This window comes from Marmota monax, unplaced genomic scaffold (assembly GCF_021218885.2).
Source record: "Marmota monax isolate L192 unplaced genomic scaffold, Marmota_monax_Labrador192_F-V1.1 WCK01_AAM20220418_F8-fsc00021, whole genome shotgun sequence".
Classification (NCBI taxonomy): domain Eukaryota; kingdom Metazoa; phylum Chordata; class Mammalia; order Rodentia; family Sciuridae; genus Marmota; species Marmota monax.
In genome coordinates, this window is record NW_026695228.1 from 23,612,369 (window position 1) to 23,628,910 (window position 16,542).

General features: G+C 39.0%; 2 protein-coding genes across 2 annotated transcripts; both read right to left on the minus strand.

The window, feature by feature from the left end:
* Positions 1-634: 634 nt before the first annotated feature.
* On the minus strand, positions 635-1,564 carry LOC124087689 (olfactory receptor 7A5-like). The gene has a single exon (XM_046436662.1). It carries the CDS (start codon positions 1,562-1,564, stop codon positions 635-637), a length of 930 nt encoding a protein of 309 aa, XP_046292618.1.
* Positions 1,565-10,317: 8,753 nt separating this feature from the next.
* Positions 10,318-11,274, minus strand: LOC124087690 (olfactory receptor 7A17-like). The gene has a single exon (XM_046436663.1). The coding sequence runs from the start codon at positions 11,272-11,274 to the stop codon at positions 10,318-10,320; it is 957 nt and encodes a 318-aa protein (XP_046292619.1).
* Positions 11,275-16,542: the final 5,268 nt, after the last annotated feature.

Consider the following 16,542-nt stretch of genomic DNA (forward strand, 5'->3'; position numbering starts at 1 on the left):
CATATTTATAACACCAGCAATTCAGGAGGCTGAGGTAGGAGCATTGCAAGTTCAAAGCCAGCCTCAGCAAATTAGTGAGGTTCTAAGCAAGACCCTGTCTCAAACAAGAAACAGAAAGGATGGGGATGTGGCTCAGTTGTGAAGCATCGATAGGTCCAATCCATGTTACCAAAGAAGATTTTTCCTCAGATTTTCATCCTCAATAAAATTATAAAAATAACCTTAGTTGTTATGTACAGTTCTTTCACATGAGAATACAAACTATGACTATTTTAGCAACATAAAAAATTATTTAGGATGGCATATATCATTTGAGATTGAATTATTTCTAAAAATATATCTTGTGGGATCAATAAGCATTTTCAAGCATTTCTCATCAAAATATGGGAATGATTTTGGAAAGTTAGAAAATGACAAATGAAGGGCATTGGATGTCATAGAGATCAGAAAGTATAACAAAGTGAATGATGAGTGGAATTGAATCCAGAACTCAAAATCAAAGAAATAGAAACTCTGCATTAACATAGAAGGACCAAGTTATGCTTCCTTCTAAAAAAGAATCCCAGATTCTGACTCGGAGTCTCAGAGCCCTGCAATCAGGGGCACTTATTCAGGCTCCGAAGAATTGACACTTTTATCTTCCTGTGTCACAGAGTCTTCTCAGAGCGCTCTTGATGTCCTTGTTCCTCAGACTGTAGATGAAGGGGTTCAGCATAGGGGTGACCACAGTGTACATCACTGAGGCTGTTGCAGTAGAGCGTGAGTTTTGGGTCACAGCAGAACTGAGGTACACACCTAGGCTTGTGCCATAAAATAAGGAGACCACAGAGAGGTGAGATGCACAGGTGGAGAAGGCTTTGTACTTGCCCTGAGCTGATGAGATTGCACGGATAGAGGACACTATCTTGCAGTAAGAGTAAAGGATGCCAGTGAGAGGGCCACCTCCCAGCAAGAGAGCAGCAAAATATATCACCACCTCATTAAGAAAGGTGTCAGAGCAGGCATGCTGAATTACCTGGTTAAGTTCACAGAAAAAATGTGGGATTTCCAAGTCTGTGCAGAAGGATAGCCGCAACATCATTAAGCTTTGCAACAATGCATATAAGACACTAACAACCCAGGACACCAGAACTAGCAATCCACATATTCTGTATTTCATGATGACCATGTAATTCAAGGGGTGACAAATGGCCACAAACCTGTCGTAGGCCATCACAGTCAACAGAAAATTGTCCAGTCCTGCAAAGAGTACAAAAAAGTGAATCTGGGTGATGCAGCCTGCGTAGGTGATGGCCTTGCTCTGTGTCTGGATGTTCACCAGCATCTTGGGGATGGTGGTGGAGGTGAAGCAGATGTCCACAAAGGACAGGTTGGAGAGGAAGAAGTACATGGGCGTGTGCAGGTGGGAGTCTGAGATGGTGGCCAAGATGATGAGCAGGTTCCCCAGCACAGTGACCAGGTACATGGACAGAAAAAGGCCAAAATTGAGGAGCTGCAGTTCTGGGTCCTCTGCAAGTCCCAGAAGAAGAAATTCTAAAAGTTGAGTATCATTCCCTGGTTCCATATGCATGTGACTACCAGAAATGAGAAAAAGAGCATAACTAATTTTCCTATGGACAGATATTACTTACATCATTGAAGTGAAACAATACAAAATTAACATTTTGTGCAAGTACCTAGGTTCCATCCTTATCTACAAAAGGACAAAGAAAAATCAAGGAAAAGAAAATAAATCACCTTCTATAGAATATGAGTGGTTCTTGTACTATAAGGAACACTGTGCCATCTCTGATGATGAATTCCTGTTTCACTCTCAAAATTTCCCTAAGAAGTCATGCATTTTGTAATTCTAAAAAAAAGTTTTCCATGCATTTGAGAAATAGAAATGAAACACTCTTGATTAACACTTTGATTTTTTTTGTACCTGGCTGTTGTGAATTGTGCATCAGTAAACATGGAAGGGCAGATATCTTCAAAATACCCATTTTATTTCTTTGGCTACACACCCAGTACTAGGATTGCTGCATCATGTGATAACTCTATTTTAATTTTTGTGGAATCTCTGGATTGCTTTCTATAATGATTTCATTTGTTTGCATACCTACCAAATCTGGGACAGGATTCCCTTTTTCTCCACATTCTCACTGACCCTTGATATCTTTGGTCTTTTGATCATAGCCCTTCTAACTGGAGTGAGGTGATATTCTACTGAAATCTTGGTTAGCATTTCCCTAATAATTGGCAATTTCAACCATTTTTCATACGGCTATTGGCCATTTGTGTTGGGTGCAGATACAGAGTGGAATAATATTCAGTTATTAACAAAAGATTGAGTCCTGTCTTTGGGGACAACATAGGGGAATCTGGGGGATATTATGTGAGGTGAAATAAGCCAGGTACAGGAACACTAAAGCTGCATGACATCATCCGTCTGCAGATTCTTCAAAAGCTGCTCTCATAGAAGCTCAGCAGAGCATGATGTCACAAGAAGCTGAGGAGCATTTTGGGAACAAAGGGATGGAGAGGAGCTTCTCAAGGGGGACAAAGTTACAAGCTGAGAAAAGGAATAACTTCTGGTGTTGTATTGCACAGTCAGGTAATTATAATTAACCATAATATATTACATATTTTAAAATAGCTAAAGGGGACAGTTCTCAGTGTTTCACCACAGAGAAATGATAAATGTTTCAGGTAATTAAACTAACTACCCCTATGCAATTGTTACACAGTTTATACACATACAGAAACATAAAGTTATTCCTATAAAGTTCTATAATTATGTTAATAATACAATAACTCATATTGAATATCAACTATATTCCAGGTAATTTATCAGTAATACGTATAAGGTACAAAAGTCCCCGTGATCCAATGAAAGGGAAAGAACTAAGCTAAAATTTTTAAAATCACATAATATGTCACATGGTGGTGGGAACTATGAAGAAAAAGAAGGAGTAGAGAGTTACTGTACTTTCATAGTAATGCAGGAAAACAGGGCAGGAAACAAGTTATCCTTAGCAGTGTGACCTTCACTGGGGGAATAGCCAATGCAAGGTCCCCAGAAATTTGCTTGTTTCAGAAGATCAAGGCTCAAAGGAATGCTGTTGGTGAGGAGAAAAAAACCAGAAGGAGAATGATTAGAAAGTTGTCAGAGAATGTTGAGGAATGAGCTGGCCTCATTGCTCTCTGCAGCTACAGATACAGGGAGTCCTTCATACACAGCTTGTACCTCTTAAAATTACTGCAAAGACATTCTGTGAACTGCAGAGGATTCCCTCCTTGCTGCCACCTGAGGGTTAAGTTTTGACCTCTAGCTGCTAAGAGTCACCCTGCAATATGTAACCTCATATAATTCTTCTCTGAACACACCATGAGGCACATAAATGCGCGCGTGCACGTACACACACACACACACACACACACATATATATATATATATATATATATATATATATATATATATACACACACACACACATAAATAGGAACACACAACACACCCTGGGCTCTGGTCTTATTTCCGCTATGGCTCTCAGCCCCAGATACCCTGACAAGACTGTGAGTGTCGACACCACAAGCTGAGATGATCAGTTCCCTACAAAATGTGGATGGGGTACCTGGAGAGTCCACTCGAAACTCTTTCCATGAACAAATGAGCAGACCCAGTTAAGAATGCTGCTTCTCTTCCCTGTGTTTAAAAAAGGAGCATGAAATGCTGTGAAGTCAATAGAGGGAGGAAGCAAAATAGAGAAGGATGGGGAGTGAGAGAAAAGGAGAGAGAAGGCAAAGGGGTGGACGGAACATGAAGAGGTTAGGGCAGCGAGAGAGCAAGCTGACGTGGATCCAGGGGAACAGGACCTTGCAAGCCCAGGTGTCTCTTTTCCAGGAGGGAAAGCCTGCCTTGTTCCTGGAAGTGTTCTAAACTCAGTGACCCTCACTGAGTGCCCAGCACAAACCATAAACAATAAAAGTGTGTTTTCTAAAAGACCAAAGTAGTGACATTGTTTTCTTATTCTACTTTTTTAATGTTTTATTATTATATTGCAGTGATGCATAATGTTGGGGTCACTTGACATAATCACAGATTCATGGAATATAATTTGCTCCACTTCAATTCCTATTACCTCCCTTTTCCCTCCCCTCCTCCTGCCCACGGTTCACCTTCGTGATGTCAAGGCACCTGAAAAGTTGTTCACTTCCAGAGAAAAAATGACCCAAGATAAAAAAAAAATTAACAATTCACAAAAGGAGATATCCAAAGCACCTACATAATGTGGAGACCTTTTAATATGAACTAGCAGATCTGTCTACTCTACTCACTTTCTGCTCCCTTCACCTGACCTATTGACTTTTCCCTAGTTACGTAGCAGATAAGGCAAACCTCTTTCTCCCTGTTTTAAAATTCACACAGAATTATTTTGCCCTTTCATTAAGTATATATGTGATAATTCAATATATGTATATGATATGTAATGAGCAAATCAGGGCAATTAGCATTTCAATCTCCTTCAACATTTATCATTTCTTTGATTCATTTATTCTTGCTCTTGGGTTTGGGTTTTTAAATTTTTTATGTTTTATTTTGTTAGGCAAAATAATTATATAGGTTTTGGGGACACATTATGATGTTTTGTTATATAAATACATTGTAGTATGATCAAATCAGGCTACTAGCAATAAATGTAAAAATAAATTGCTAGAGACAAGGAATTAAAAGATCAGGAAATCGAATACAAAGTTATGATTGCATCTTTTCTAAAGATAAATAAACTCAGATGTATTTGTGTAGTGTGAAGATAATCTCTAGTGAAATGATAAAGAGGATACCTTCCCACTGTTGGCCAAAGGTATAATATAATATAATATAATAAATTTTATATAATATATAATAAAATAATATGATATTAATATAATATAACATAATTATAATATAATACAATATAATTGTAATATAATTGTAATATAATATAATATGATAATATATATTAATATGATATAATATAATAATAAAAACATTAAAGACGTAGGTTAAGAAAACAAAGGTGGCTTTTAGATTTACAACTGCATCTAACTGTGGAAAATCACAGGCACAAAAACATAACAGAGATTTGAAAATAAGTTGGAAGTATGTTGAAAAGGTGACATATTAGCACAGGAAGTGCAGAACAACTTTCACTAGCAATTTTTTAAAAGTGAGGATTCACAAGCGAAGAAATATCAGATTATTGAGTCAGACCTTTCAGAATGAAAAGCTCTGGTAGAAACCCAATGACAAACACTCATCTATTGGAAGACATTAAAATCTGTAGACTTTCAGACACTCCTCACAGATACATATCCACATAGGTGCTGTGCTTATGTAAATGAACCAAGGGACAATATCAAAAATCAATGGAAAAACCGTTGAAAGAATTTTTGAAAATTTTTTAAAGAATGGGAATAAATACTCTACAAGCCCAAGCAAAGGGTCTTTTTTATTTTATTTTTTTATACTTGTAGACGGACAGCATGCTTTTATTTTTATTTATTTTTTCATGAGGTGCTAAGGATTGAACCCAGTGCCTCACACATGTGAGGAAATGCTCTGCCACTGAGCCCCAGCCCCAGCCCTAGCAAATGGTCTTAACAATTTGAAAAAGAGAAGTTGACAGCCATCCCATTAGTTTCATTTTTAGAGGCTATGAAATAATTGCAAATTTAAACTCCTTAGCATACCCATTTTCATTTAGGAAGTAAATTCATTTTTCATGTGGATACCTAGAGTGGAAGAAGATATTGTGATATAGCTGTGTCAAGAGTTTCTGTTGCAGGAATTTACTTACAAGAAAGTCCTAAATGTGGATCTTTCTCACGAATATGAAAACATGCTGAAATATGCATATATATATATTTAATGACCTCCCTCCAGTGCATATCCCTCCATAGTTAATACTGAATTTGTCCTTTCCCCTTCATCATGAAGATCCTCAGACTTAAATTCTACTTTGATTTGAACCACTTCATACCTCCCATCCCTCTTCTAATGAGCTTCTGTTATCATAAGTTGATGGTCAGCAATGATCCTGTGTTGCTGATTTCTGGATCACTTCTTCTCTTAGTATCTTATAAATCCATTAATAAATTAATTAAGCTAGCAACAGACACCACTATCTCTGGGCTGCAGGTCAGGTAGTTGGCCTCTTGGGGAACCTCAGGTGAAAGCTCCTGGCCTTCATTCTCTTCAGTCCTCTCCTGTAGAGTCTGCTGGGTCCTCAGACTCACCTGGGTGGCATCTCTGGTGGGAGGGTCTTCATGAACATGCATCAGTTCTTCCCTGGAAGTTGAAGGCACAGAGTGAGACTCTGACCCCAGACAAGAGAACAGGAATGGGTCCAGCTTTGCTCCTCAAGTCAGATTTAAAGATCCTGAAAAATGAAGTAAGTCCCAAGGGCGTGCACTCAGGAGAGCAGGAGCAATCACAGCCTACAGCTTTCTCTATCTGCTCATTAGGCACATGTCCTTCTTTATACTCCAACCTCTAAGCACCTGATTTCCCTGCAAGACTCGGGTCTAGACAGGAGAAGAAAAGTTCACATAGATTCCCCAGAGATCAGAGTGGAGTCAGGTGAATCCTCCCCTTATTACCACCAATCTATGAGCCTCACGTTCCCAAATTCCTAAACCCCCACCACTATATACCTTCTGTGAGTTATAGCTTTCTTCCACATCTAAAAGTAAGAATCCTTCCCTGGTTAAGTATCTTGTGTTCTCAAAACCATGACTCACACTGGGGACACAGTCTCTGGTGTCTCCAGAAGTTTTCTGTTTCCCTCTTTAACAGAGGAGTGAGCTGTGTTTGCTTGAAATTTGAAACCATAAGATGGAACCTCCTGGACTCATCACACTTTGCCCACAGTACCAGGAATTTCATACTGGTTATGAACACACACGTTTATAATGATGGGCCAAGTAATGGCTCTTACCTTAGGATGTGAGCATGAGTTTGAAGAGATGAAAAAGGTCTCTTCAGGAACCATGACCTGAGCTCTCTTCTCATTTCATGCTCATTCAAAGTTGGCTCTTTTCATACTTATTCTCTGAAGTTTCAATAATAAAGACAGAATCAAATGTGATTTTGTATGTACATGTAGATCCATGTGGTTGGATAACTCAACATTTAAGAAAAACATATTACAAATCCATAGACACACATGATCTTATTCACACCCTGTACCTGTGACCACTTTCTGTGAACTCAACAAAGTATTCCCACACCTTTAATGTATTCTTCACAACATTGGTTTGAATTTATGCTTATTTCCCCAGATTACCTTCAGAAAAAAAGAGCACTAGTTGGGGTTAAATTTATTGATACTAAATTTTTAATGGAGTCATGTAAGTGTCACATATTACTAGGGTACCATGTGATGTTACCGCATTTGCATACATCAGGGAATGTCCAGATCACGGTAAGCACATTTACCTCCACAAGATTTCTCTTTCTTTGGGGCTGGTGTTGTGGCTCAGTGGTGAAGCAGTTGCCGAGCACATGTGAAGCACTTGTTTCAATCCTCAGGACCACATCAAAATAAATAAATAAAATAAAGATATTGTGTCCATCTACAACTAAAAATATTTTTTTAAAAAAAGATTTATCATTTCTTTGTGGTGAAAACACTCAAGACTGGTAGAAAAAAGGAAAGGGTAAAAAGGAAAGGGCAGGGAAAGGGGAAGTACTGGATTGGAGAAAATTGTACTCTATGCTCGTATGATTATGTCAAAATGAACCCCAATATTAAGTATAGTTATAATGGACTAATTTAAAAAAAGATATTTGCTTCCATTTATTTTTTAAACACACAGGACCTTATTATGACCCTACTTTGCGACAAAACATCAGAACTCCTGTCTCCTTCCCGAGTATAACTTGGTTCCCTTGGGCCAACCTCCTTCTGTCCCTCCTGCCCCCTTACCCAGCATAGCCTCTGGTAACCAGCATTCTACTCTGTGCTCCTATGAGAACAACTTTCACAGAGTCTACATGTGGGTGAGATCCTGCAGTACTTGTCTTTCTGTTCCTGGCTTATTGCCCTTCACATAGTGACCTCCAGTTCCATTCATAGCATGAAGCAAGGATCCCAATTTTAAACAATTATATATCAAGCTGTTAAACCTTACTGAGCACTTTCTTGAATGGCACACAAATGGAATCCTGTAGTGCATGCTTTTCATTGTTGTGGGGCTCTTGCAATTCAACAGATTGTGCACTTTAAATCTGTGTGGGTTGCTGAGAGTTATTATTATCTAATAAATTAATTAAAAGGAAAATCAAGTGGTGTGTGTCTCAGGGTACAATACAGGGCACATAAGGCTGGTCACACTTAACAAGGGTGGAACTGTCTTTTTTACCTGGGAGGGAAGCAAAGGTTCACATATAGATATAGGAACAGTGGCCTTACCTTAAGGTAGTTCATTCTTGTAAACTAGAAGGTCAACCTTGATTTAAAAATGGAGTAAATTGACCATAAGGGATTTCGAGACAGAACTGCTTTGTCTCTGCCCTCCACACCACAAGTGAGCCTTGGAAACACATTGAAGATGCTCACAGCTGAGTACAGACTCATGAAACAACTTCCACTTGATAACAATACTACATTCAACCATTTGATTTTAGGATGGCTTTATACCCACCAATAGCTAATGATACGATAATCAAAGGGAAAAAGAACTGAGTGAAATTACAATAATCTGTTACTTCAAATTTTGACATTTTTTTTCTGACATTTTATGATAGCATTCATAATTACTCTGCTGTTCAAGTTAGTTTCACACAAATGTATTAAAAATTGACTCCAGTAAGGTTCCAGCTGACCAGGAGATGTGGGAGGACATGCACTTTTGAGTAGGAATACGGTTGACTCTGAATCATATGACTGGGCTGGAGTTCAGGCTCTCGTGTGCTTCATCAAATGATCATAAAGGTCATTCACAGCCCCTGTGGCGATTATGATAAACTTAAGAAGATGTAAAGAGTATATATCTGGAGCAATAGAGTCATGTTTACAGACAGTGCTAGACATATCCAAGCAGCAACAGGAAGATTTCAATGAAATTTTGACATAAAGTCCATCAACAATTTCTGAAGCCAATGAATAAACCCTCTCACATGGCAACAATCAGCTTCCACACTTCGGTGATTAGAAACAGAATATGAAAAGGAAATATTTTCCATAGCAATACAATTACCTGTTTTAAAAGTTTGGTTTTGGCTGGGATTGTGGCTCAGGTTGAGTGCTCACTAGCATGGGTAGAACCCGGGTTTGATTCTCAGCACCACATTAAAAATAAATAAATAAATAAATAAATAAATAAATAAAGGCATTGTGTTGTGTCCATCTATAAAAAAGATTCTCTCTCTCTCTGTTTCTCTCTTTCTCTCTGTCTCTCTCCACTCTCTCTTAAAAAAAAAGTTTGGTTGGTCATATTTAAGGTCATCCCTGATGGGTCAAACCCTTATTCAAATTCATCTTTCAAGTTAGACTCCCCTTAGAGACACACACTTGATAATCAATTTTTGGCAATAACTTTGGTACTCAGTGTGCATTGAATTGAATAAGAGAACATGATCATATGAGAGAATAAAATGCAATGATAAGTTACAAAATAAACCAGAGTGTGAAAATGTACATTACCAGGAGGAGCAGTTAACGTCATGGTGTAGAAAATAATGATAGGAGCTGGGGTGCAACTCAGCAGTAGAGCAAGCCTGCACGAGGACCTAGGTTCCATCCCCAGCTTAAGAAAAAAAGAAAAGAAGAGAGGGAGTGAGTTAGGGAGGGAGAGAGAGAGAGGAAGGAAGGAAGGAGAAGGAAAGGAAAGGTGAAAAGAAATCACAGAAGCTCATATGGAAAACCTATTTCAGATTTTTGTATATTGCAATTTTAATTGCCTTGGCTTCCATGTGTAGTCTTTTCCTCAGGAATAGTAAAACTCATGACTATTATGTTAGCAAAACACAAGAAAATATTTGTTATTGAAGAGGAAATTATTCTTAAGAAGTCCATGTTGTCCCATGGTATGAGTGGGAATTTCCAAATACTTCTGACACAAAGGTGGGAATGGGTTTGGGAAAGTGGGAAATGACAAAGGCAGACATTTCATTAGAGACTAGAAATAACAGAAGCCTAGTCAAGCTAGTTCTGTTCATTGTGTAGGAAAGCTGATGTCAAAGAAATGAAAACCATGGTAAATAAAATGAGCAAGTTTTCATCCTACAATCTGATCAAAGAATTATGGTTTCTGACTCAATAACTTTGAGTCTTGCAAGCACAGGCAAGTCTACTGAGGTGGATGAATTGGTTCTCTTCCAGATGTCCTCCCAAGGAGCCTTCTCAGAGAACTCTTAATGTCCTTATTCCTCAGACTGTAGATGAAGGGGTTCAGCATGGGGGTGACCACAGTGTACATCAAAGAGGCTGTTGCAGTGGAGTGTGAGTTTTGGGTCACAGCAGAACTAAGATATACTCCCAGCAGTGTGCAATAAAATAAGGAGACCACAGAGAGGTGAGACGCACAGGTGGAGAAGGCTTTGTACTTCCCCTGAGCTGATGAGATTGCATGGATGGAGGACACTATCTTAGAGTAAGAGTAAAGGATTCCAGTGAGGGGGCCAACAGCCAGAAACACAGCTGTGAAATATATCACCATGTCATTAAGAAAGGTGTCACAACAGGCATGGTGGACCACCTGATTAAGTTCACAAAAAAAGTGGGGGATTTCCAAGTCTGTGCAGAAGGACAGTCTCAATACCATGAAGCTATGCAACAAGGAATTCAGGAAACTCATGATCCAGCATGCCAGAACCAACAGTCTGCAGAGGCGGTGGTTCATGACGATCATGTAGTGCAGGGGGTGACAGATGGCCATATATCTGTCATAAGCCATCACAGTCAGCAGAAAGATGTCCAATCCTGAACAAAGCAATAAGAAGTACATCTGGGTGATGCAGCCTGCATAGGTAATGGTCTTGCTCTGTGTCTGGATGTTCACCAGCATCTTGGGGATGGTGGTGGAGGTGAAGCAGATGTCCACAAAGGACAGATTGGCGAGGAAGAAGTACATGGGTGTGTGCAGGTGGGTGTCTGAGATGATGGCCAGGATGATGAGCAGGTTCCCCAGCACAGTGACCAGGTACATGGAGAGGAACAGCCAAAAAATAAGAAACTGTATTTCTGCTTCCTCTGAAAAACCCAGAAGAAGGAATTCCAAAATTTGTGTATCATTTTCTGGTTCCATGTGATTGATATGACTGCTAAAAAAAGGAGAGAAAACAAGAACAGGACACAAGAAAGCATTACTCACCCATCACAATGCTGCCTGTTTTATGTGTTTGTGTGTGTGTGTGTGTGTGTGTGCACATGCTGGGCATCAAACTCACTGTTAAGCAAGCACTCTACCATTGGGCTATGAATCATCCACAATCTTCTACAGTAAAGCAACTGACTTCTACATTGGTGTATGAAACTTGTCCCCTTCACAGTATTAATTGTGTTATCTCTGATTAGAAATTTCTGCCTCATGTTCAGCATCTACTCAAAGATCATGTATCCAAAAAATGTTTAATGTTTTTATTACATAAGTGCATTATAGTCATACATAATATTGTGGTTAATTCTGACCTAATCATACATGCATGAAATTTCTCCAATTAAACCCCCACTACTTCCCCATTCCCTCCCCTTCTCCCTCCTTGTTTCCTTTTATTTGTTCTATTGGTCTTCCTTCAATTTATTTATAGTTTTTAATCTAGTACTTTATAGATATACACAAAGGTGTAATTCACTGTGGTGTACTCATACATGTATGTGGCAAAATTTGGTCAATCTCATTCCACCATTTCTCCCTTTTCCCATCCCTCCTGCCTTCCAATCCACCCCCTTCTCTACTCCAATGATCTCTCTTCTGTTTTCATGGGACTCCCCTCTCGTCCACCTTACTTTGGTCTTGCTTCTGCATATGAGAGAACATTTGCCCTTGACTTTCTGAGTCTGGATTATTTCATGTAGCATGATGTTCTCCAGTCTCACTTATTTTTGGTGAGAAATTCTTCTATGCATTTGAGAAATAGAAATATAATGAGGCACTGTTGACACAATGTGTGAAAAAAACCAAAATCCATACACCATGTGAAGGAGAAGGAAAACTGTATTTGTCACCTGCCCATCACTGTAAGAAATAGTTGAGAAAATCAAGTTTTATTCTGGCTCTCAGTTTTGAAATTTCCAGCTGACCCAGCAGCTTTGGGCCTGTGGTGAGGCAGAATATCATGGAGGGAAGCCTGTGTGGAAGAAGTCCACTCCTCTATGACAGGAAGCAAAAGAAAGCAAGGAGGAGGCCACACCCCCATCAACCTAAGGAATCTCACTAAGCCCCACTTCTTGAAGGTATCACCACATCTGAAAGTACCTCTCTGAGGACCAAATCTTTAACACATGGGCATTTGGAGATAGTCAAGATCCTATACATTCAACTATATTGCAAGTGCAATAAAAAATAAATAATAAGGAGAGAGTGGATGCGGGTATTATTTTACTGGGTGTTCAGGGAAGACTAGCAGACAAAGTGACGTTTGAACAGGGACTTTAAGGAATACAAGATGGGAGCCAGGAGGTACCTCGGACTGTGTGCACCTGGAAGGAGGAACAGCCAAGGCAAAGTCCCCAAGGAAGATGCATGTTTCAATTATTCAAGGCTAACAAGGAAACCATTGTGGTGAGCAGAGTGAAAAATGGGTGAATGATGAGAAATGGTGTTGGAGAGTGATGAATGAGCCTGTCTTGGTGGCCCATAACCATGATGCCAGCTACTCAGGAGGCTGAGGCATGAGGATTGCGAGTCTGAGGCCAGCATGGGCAACTTTATGGAATGTTTCAAATGTAAAAGCAGAATGGCCAGGTGCATAGCTCAGTGGCAGAGTGTTTGCCTAACATGTGAAAGACCTGAGTTTATCCCCAGAGTGACAGTCAATGAATCAGTCAAGAAGCACTGGGTACTACTGTCATGTGTAACTAATTAGAACACATTTTTTTAAAGTAAGAGAAGTTCTGGGTGGCCTTAAAGAAACTTGTTTTAAACTATGAAACATCTTCTCAATGAACACAGAGAGAAGAATTAAGCATACACATGGGGTTACAAAAGAAAGAAAATATCTAATGAACTCTGGTTGTTCCTGAGAGAATAGAAAAAAATATAATAATTTTCTTAATTACAGGTGCAGCCCAACTGCTGCTCTATGCCCTTGACACTCCTTAAAAATAATAAACAGCAAAAATACATCTACAGATAAGACAAAAGACATGATATCTTTTCAGTGTCAAGACACTTGCAGATTGAACACCCCAACAGAGAAAAAATCAAAGGGAATAAATCAACAATTCAAAAGAGGAAAGAGATGCAGAAAGAGAGAACTGAAACATTTTATATGAGACAATGAAAGGTTGGCTCCTCTGGTGCCTGGTCCGTATCTGTTTAACCCACTGGTTTTCATGTGGTCTGACAACGGGCAGCCAGAGCCTCTTTCTCTTTTCTCAGGTGACATCTTCTCTTTATTATTTGTAGGTCAGAGGCTTGGATATTTTACTTTACTTTTGAGTCCCATGGGTATATTCTAGCCTTCAATCTTATCATGGTCAATAAGACTCTATAAAATTCCATGCCAGGTCACCACAACAATTCTCCATTTAGCTGATAACATCCTTCCTATAATTAATCCCTGAGGGCATTGTATCATCCATGTTTCATCATTCTCCGACTTCACCACTATAGTTTAAGATCCAAAGGTGGAGAATTCAATTGCTTTGCTCATCTTCAAGTTTTCACAAAAGTGTGAAAACATGTACATTATGTAGAAACAAACTTAAGAAAAATAAAAAGTTAGAATGGCAAGGGTATAAAACCAAGCCAAACTGAGTTGTTTCCAAGCAACAAAATCAAAAGGACCATTTCATAATGAACTGAAGCAGAATACGAAATGGCAGCAATTTAAGTGATATCAAGATGGATTAATAATTTAATTTTCAAAGACCTAGATGTAAGAGAATATCATAAAGTTGTAACCATCTAATTTTATAATTTTATCTCATATCAAAATATATGAAGGGATGGGAATGTACTCAGTGTTGGAGCACTTGCCTACCATGTGCAATGCCCTGCTTTCAATCCCCATGTATATAAATTTTTTATATATATATATATGGTAGAGGTTATATAATCAAGTGATAATGTCTTCCAAATGATGACCAAAATGAAGGTGACTTGAGGAAATAGATCTATCAAAAAAGACCAAAGTCATAATGAAGAATAACAGACATGTGAAAACGAGTTGGAAATATGCATGAAAGGCTAATCACTTACTCACATCACACAGATGAACTTTGTTCATTTAAAAACCAATGTGGCAAATACAATGTAACCACAGACTTGATCCCACAAAATACTTATAATTTCATAATTGCCCCCAACACTCCTATACATACATAAAAATCTAAACGGCAATGGTGATGAAAAACTCTAATTCTTATATTTGAAATACAACAAAAAAAGTGAACATAAAACACTCCAACCCCAATATACTCAAAGAAGTTGCACAATTCACAATAAAATAAATGGCTAATGAGACCACAAGTATATCCACACTCAGCAGTAAGAAAATAAATGCAAGGGAAGCTTGTTGATATGCCTTTTTCACATTATAATTTTTTTCATCTGATTACCTTGCATGAGGGGAAAAATTGCAAAACATATGCCTCATGAACAACTATTCTAAGGGAGTATTTGCAAGCAATTAACTGGTCTGGTCTTTTCTTATGGATATGGAGATATATGTAAGTACATCCCCTCTTAAAAAAAGACATACCCTCACCTCAGTGTGTATTCCTCCACAGCTAATACTGCCCAGAATTTCAGAAAAATCTTTGTATTTACATTCTACTTGTATGGGAACCACTTTATGCCAACCATTCCCTCCTTTAATTTGGCTTTTGTCACTATCACTTAAATGTCCATGATCACCCCTGCATTGCTGAGTTCAGCTGTTACTATTCTTTTCAGCATCATAAGTAACCACACTAACAATCAAGCAAGCCTCTGGGCCATGCTGAATTGCTCTCAAGGAAACTTTCTCAGCTTTCTATGTCTCTGGACCCTTCCTGCAGCACTGACTGAGCTCCTGAACTCACCTGGATGTGAGGAAGGTCTCTGTGTGGAAACATAGACTCTCTCCTGAATGGTTAAAATGGTTAATTATGGAGACTGAAACTCAGTTCCATAGCAGGACAGCAGGAAAGAGTGAAGCATCAGTCCCAGATCCATACAGGTCTCCAAAATGAAAACCTGTCTTGTCCAATAGAAGATGGTACATGCTAAAGCACAGTAGTGGAGGAGATATTCATAGCTCCTGAGAGCTTATCCCTTGGGTATATTCCCCTCATGTCCCCCTCTTGTTATTCAATCCCTGAGCACATCATGTCCCTGGGGGCACTACTCTGCACAGAAGAAAAAAACAATTCTTTTTTTTTGCAGATTCTGTCCTCAAGAGTCGAGGTGAAATCAGCCTTCATTGCTCCTCAGTGAACTCTTGGTTTCCAGAGATCTGACCTCCTAACACCTTTTCCCAACTCTGAGTTGACATTTTCTCCAAAGCATAAAATGAAAGAAACTGTCTTCACTATGCCTTTAAACCACCAAAGCAGTGATTCACTTTAAGGGACACAGCCCCTGATATTCTCAAAAATTGTGATTTTTCTCTTCAACACGGGAGAACTCTGTTCCTGTGATATGAGACTGTAGGTATGACATTCCTTGGCTTTGTGGTGCTTTTGACAAAACAATTAAGAGGTTAATGCTTGTAAAACTAAGATAAAGTCAGGGCTGCCATTTAGTTCTTCACTTATGAAGTGTTTGGTAATTATGAGAGTTATATTTGGATCTTTTTATGCACCTTGTAGAAATTAATGACTTATAAGGTGTTACAATTCAAATATAAGGTATTACCAAAAGAAGCTCATGTATAAGACAAAGCAAGAAATTTTAGAGGTGAAATGGTTGGGTTCTAAGAGCACTAATCCAATCAGTGATTAATACCCTGAGAGGGACTATCTGGGAGATGACTGCAGGTGGCGAGAGTGTGGGTGGCTGGAGGAGGTGGGGCCTTGGAAGTGCACCTTTGGGATATATATTTTATCTTTATTGAGTGGAGTGCTTCTCTCTCTCTCCTCCCTCTCTCTCTCTCTCTCTCTCTCTCTCTCTCTCTCTCTCTCCTTCCAATCATCATGCTTAGAGCCACTTTCTACATCACACTAACCCATCATGATGTTCTGCCTCATCTGGGGATAAAAAGGGTGCAGTTGGCCACCCATAGACTGAGATCTTTGAAACTGTGAGACCCTTTAATCCGTGGCCAGTGCAGATGGTGTGAACGGTTTGGTCACACGGGAAAATCCTCAGGGAGTTTAAATTAAAGACACACACACCATTTTACCTTAAAACCAGGTCAAGGATGGCTCC

Bases quoted from the DNA above. Each gene is read 5' to 3' on its own strand.
- LOC124087689 (XM_046436662.1), bottom strand. From the start codon at position 1,564: ATGGAACCAGGGAATGATACTCAACTTTTAGAATTTCTTCTTCTGGGA.
- LOC124087690 (XM_046436663.1), bottom strand. From the start codon at position 11,274: ATGGAACCAGAAAATGATACACAAATTTTGGAATTCCTTCTTCTGGGT.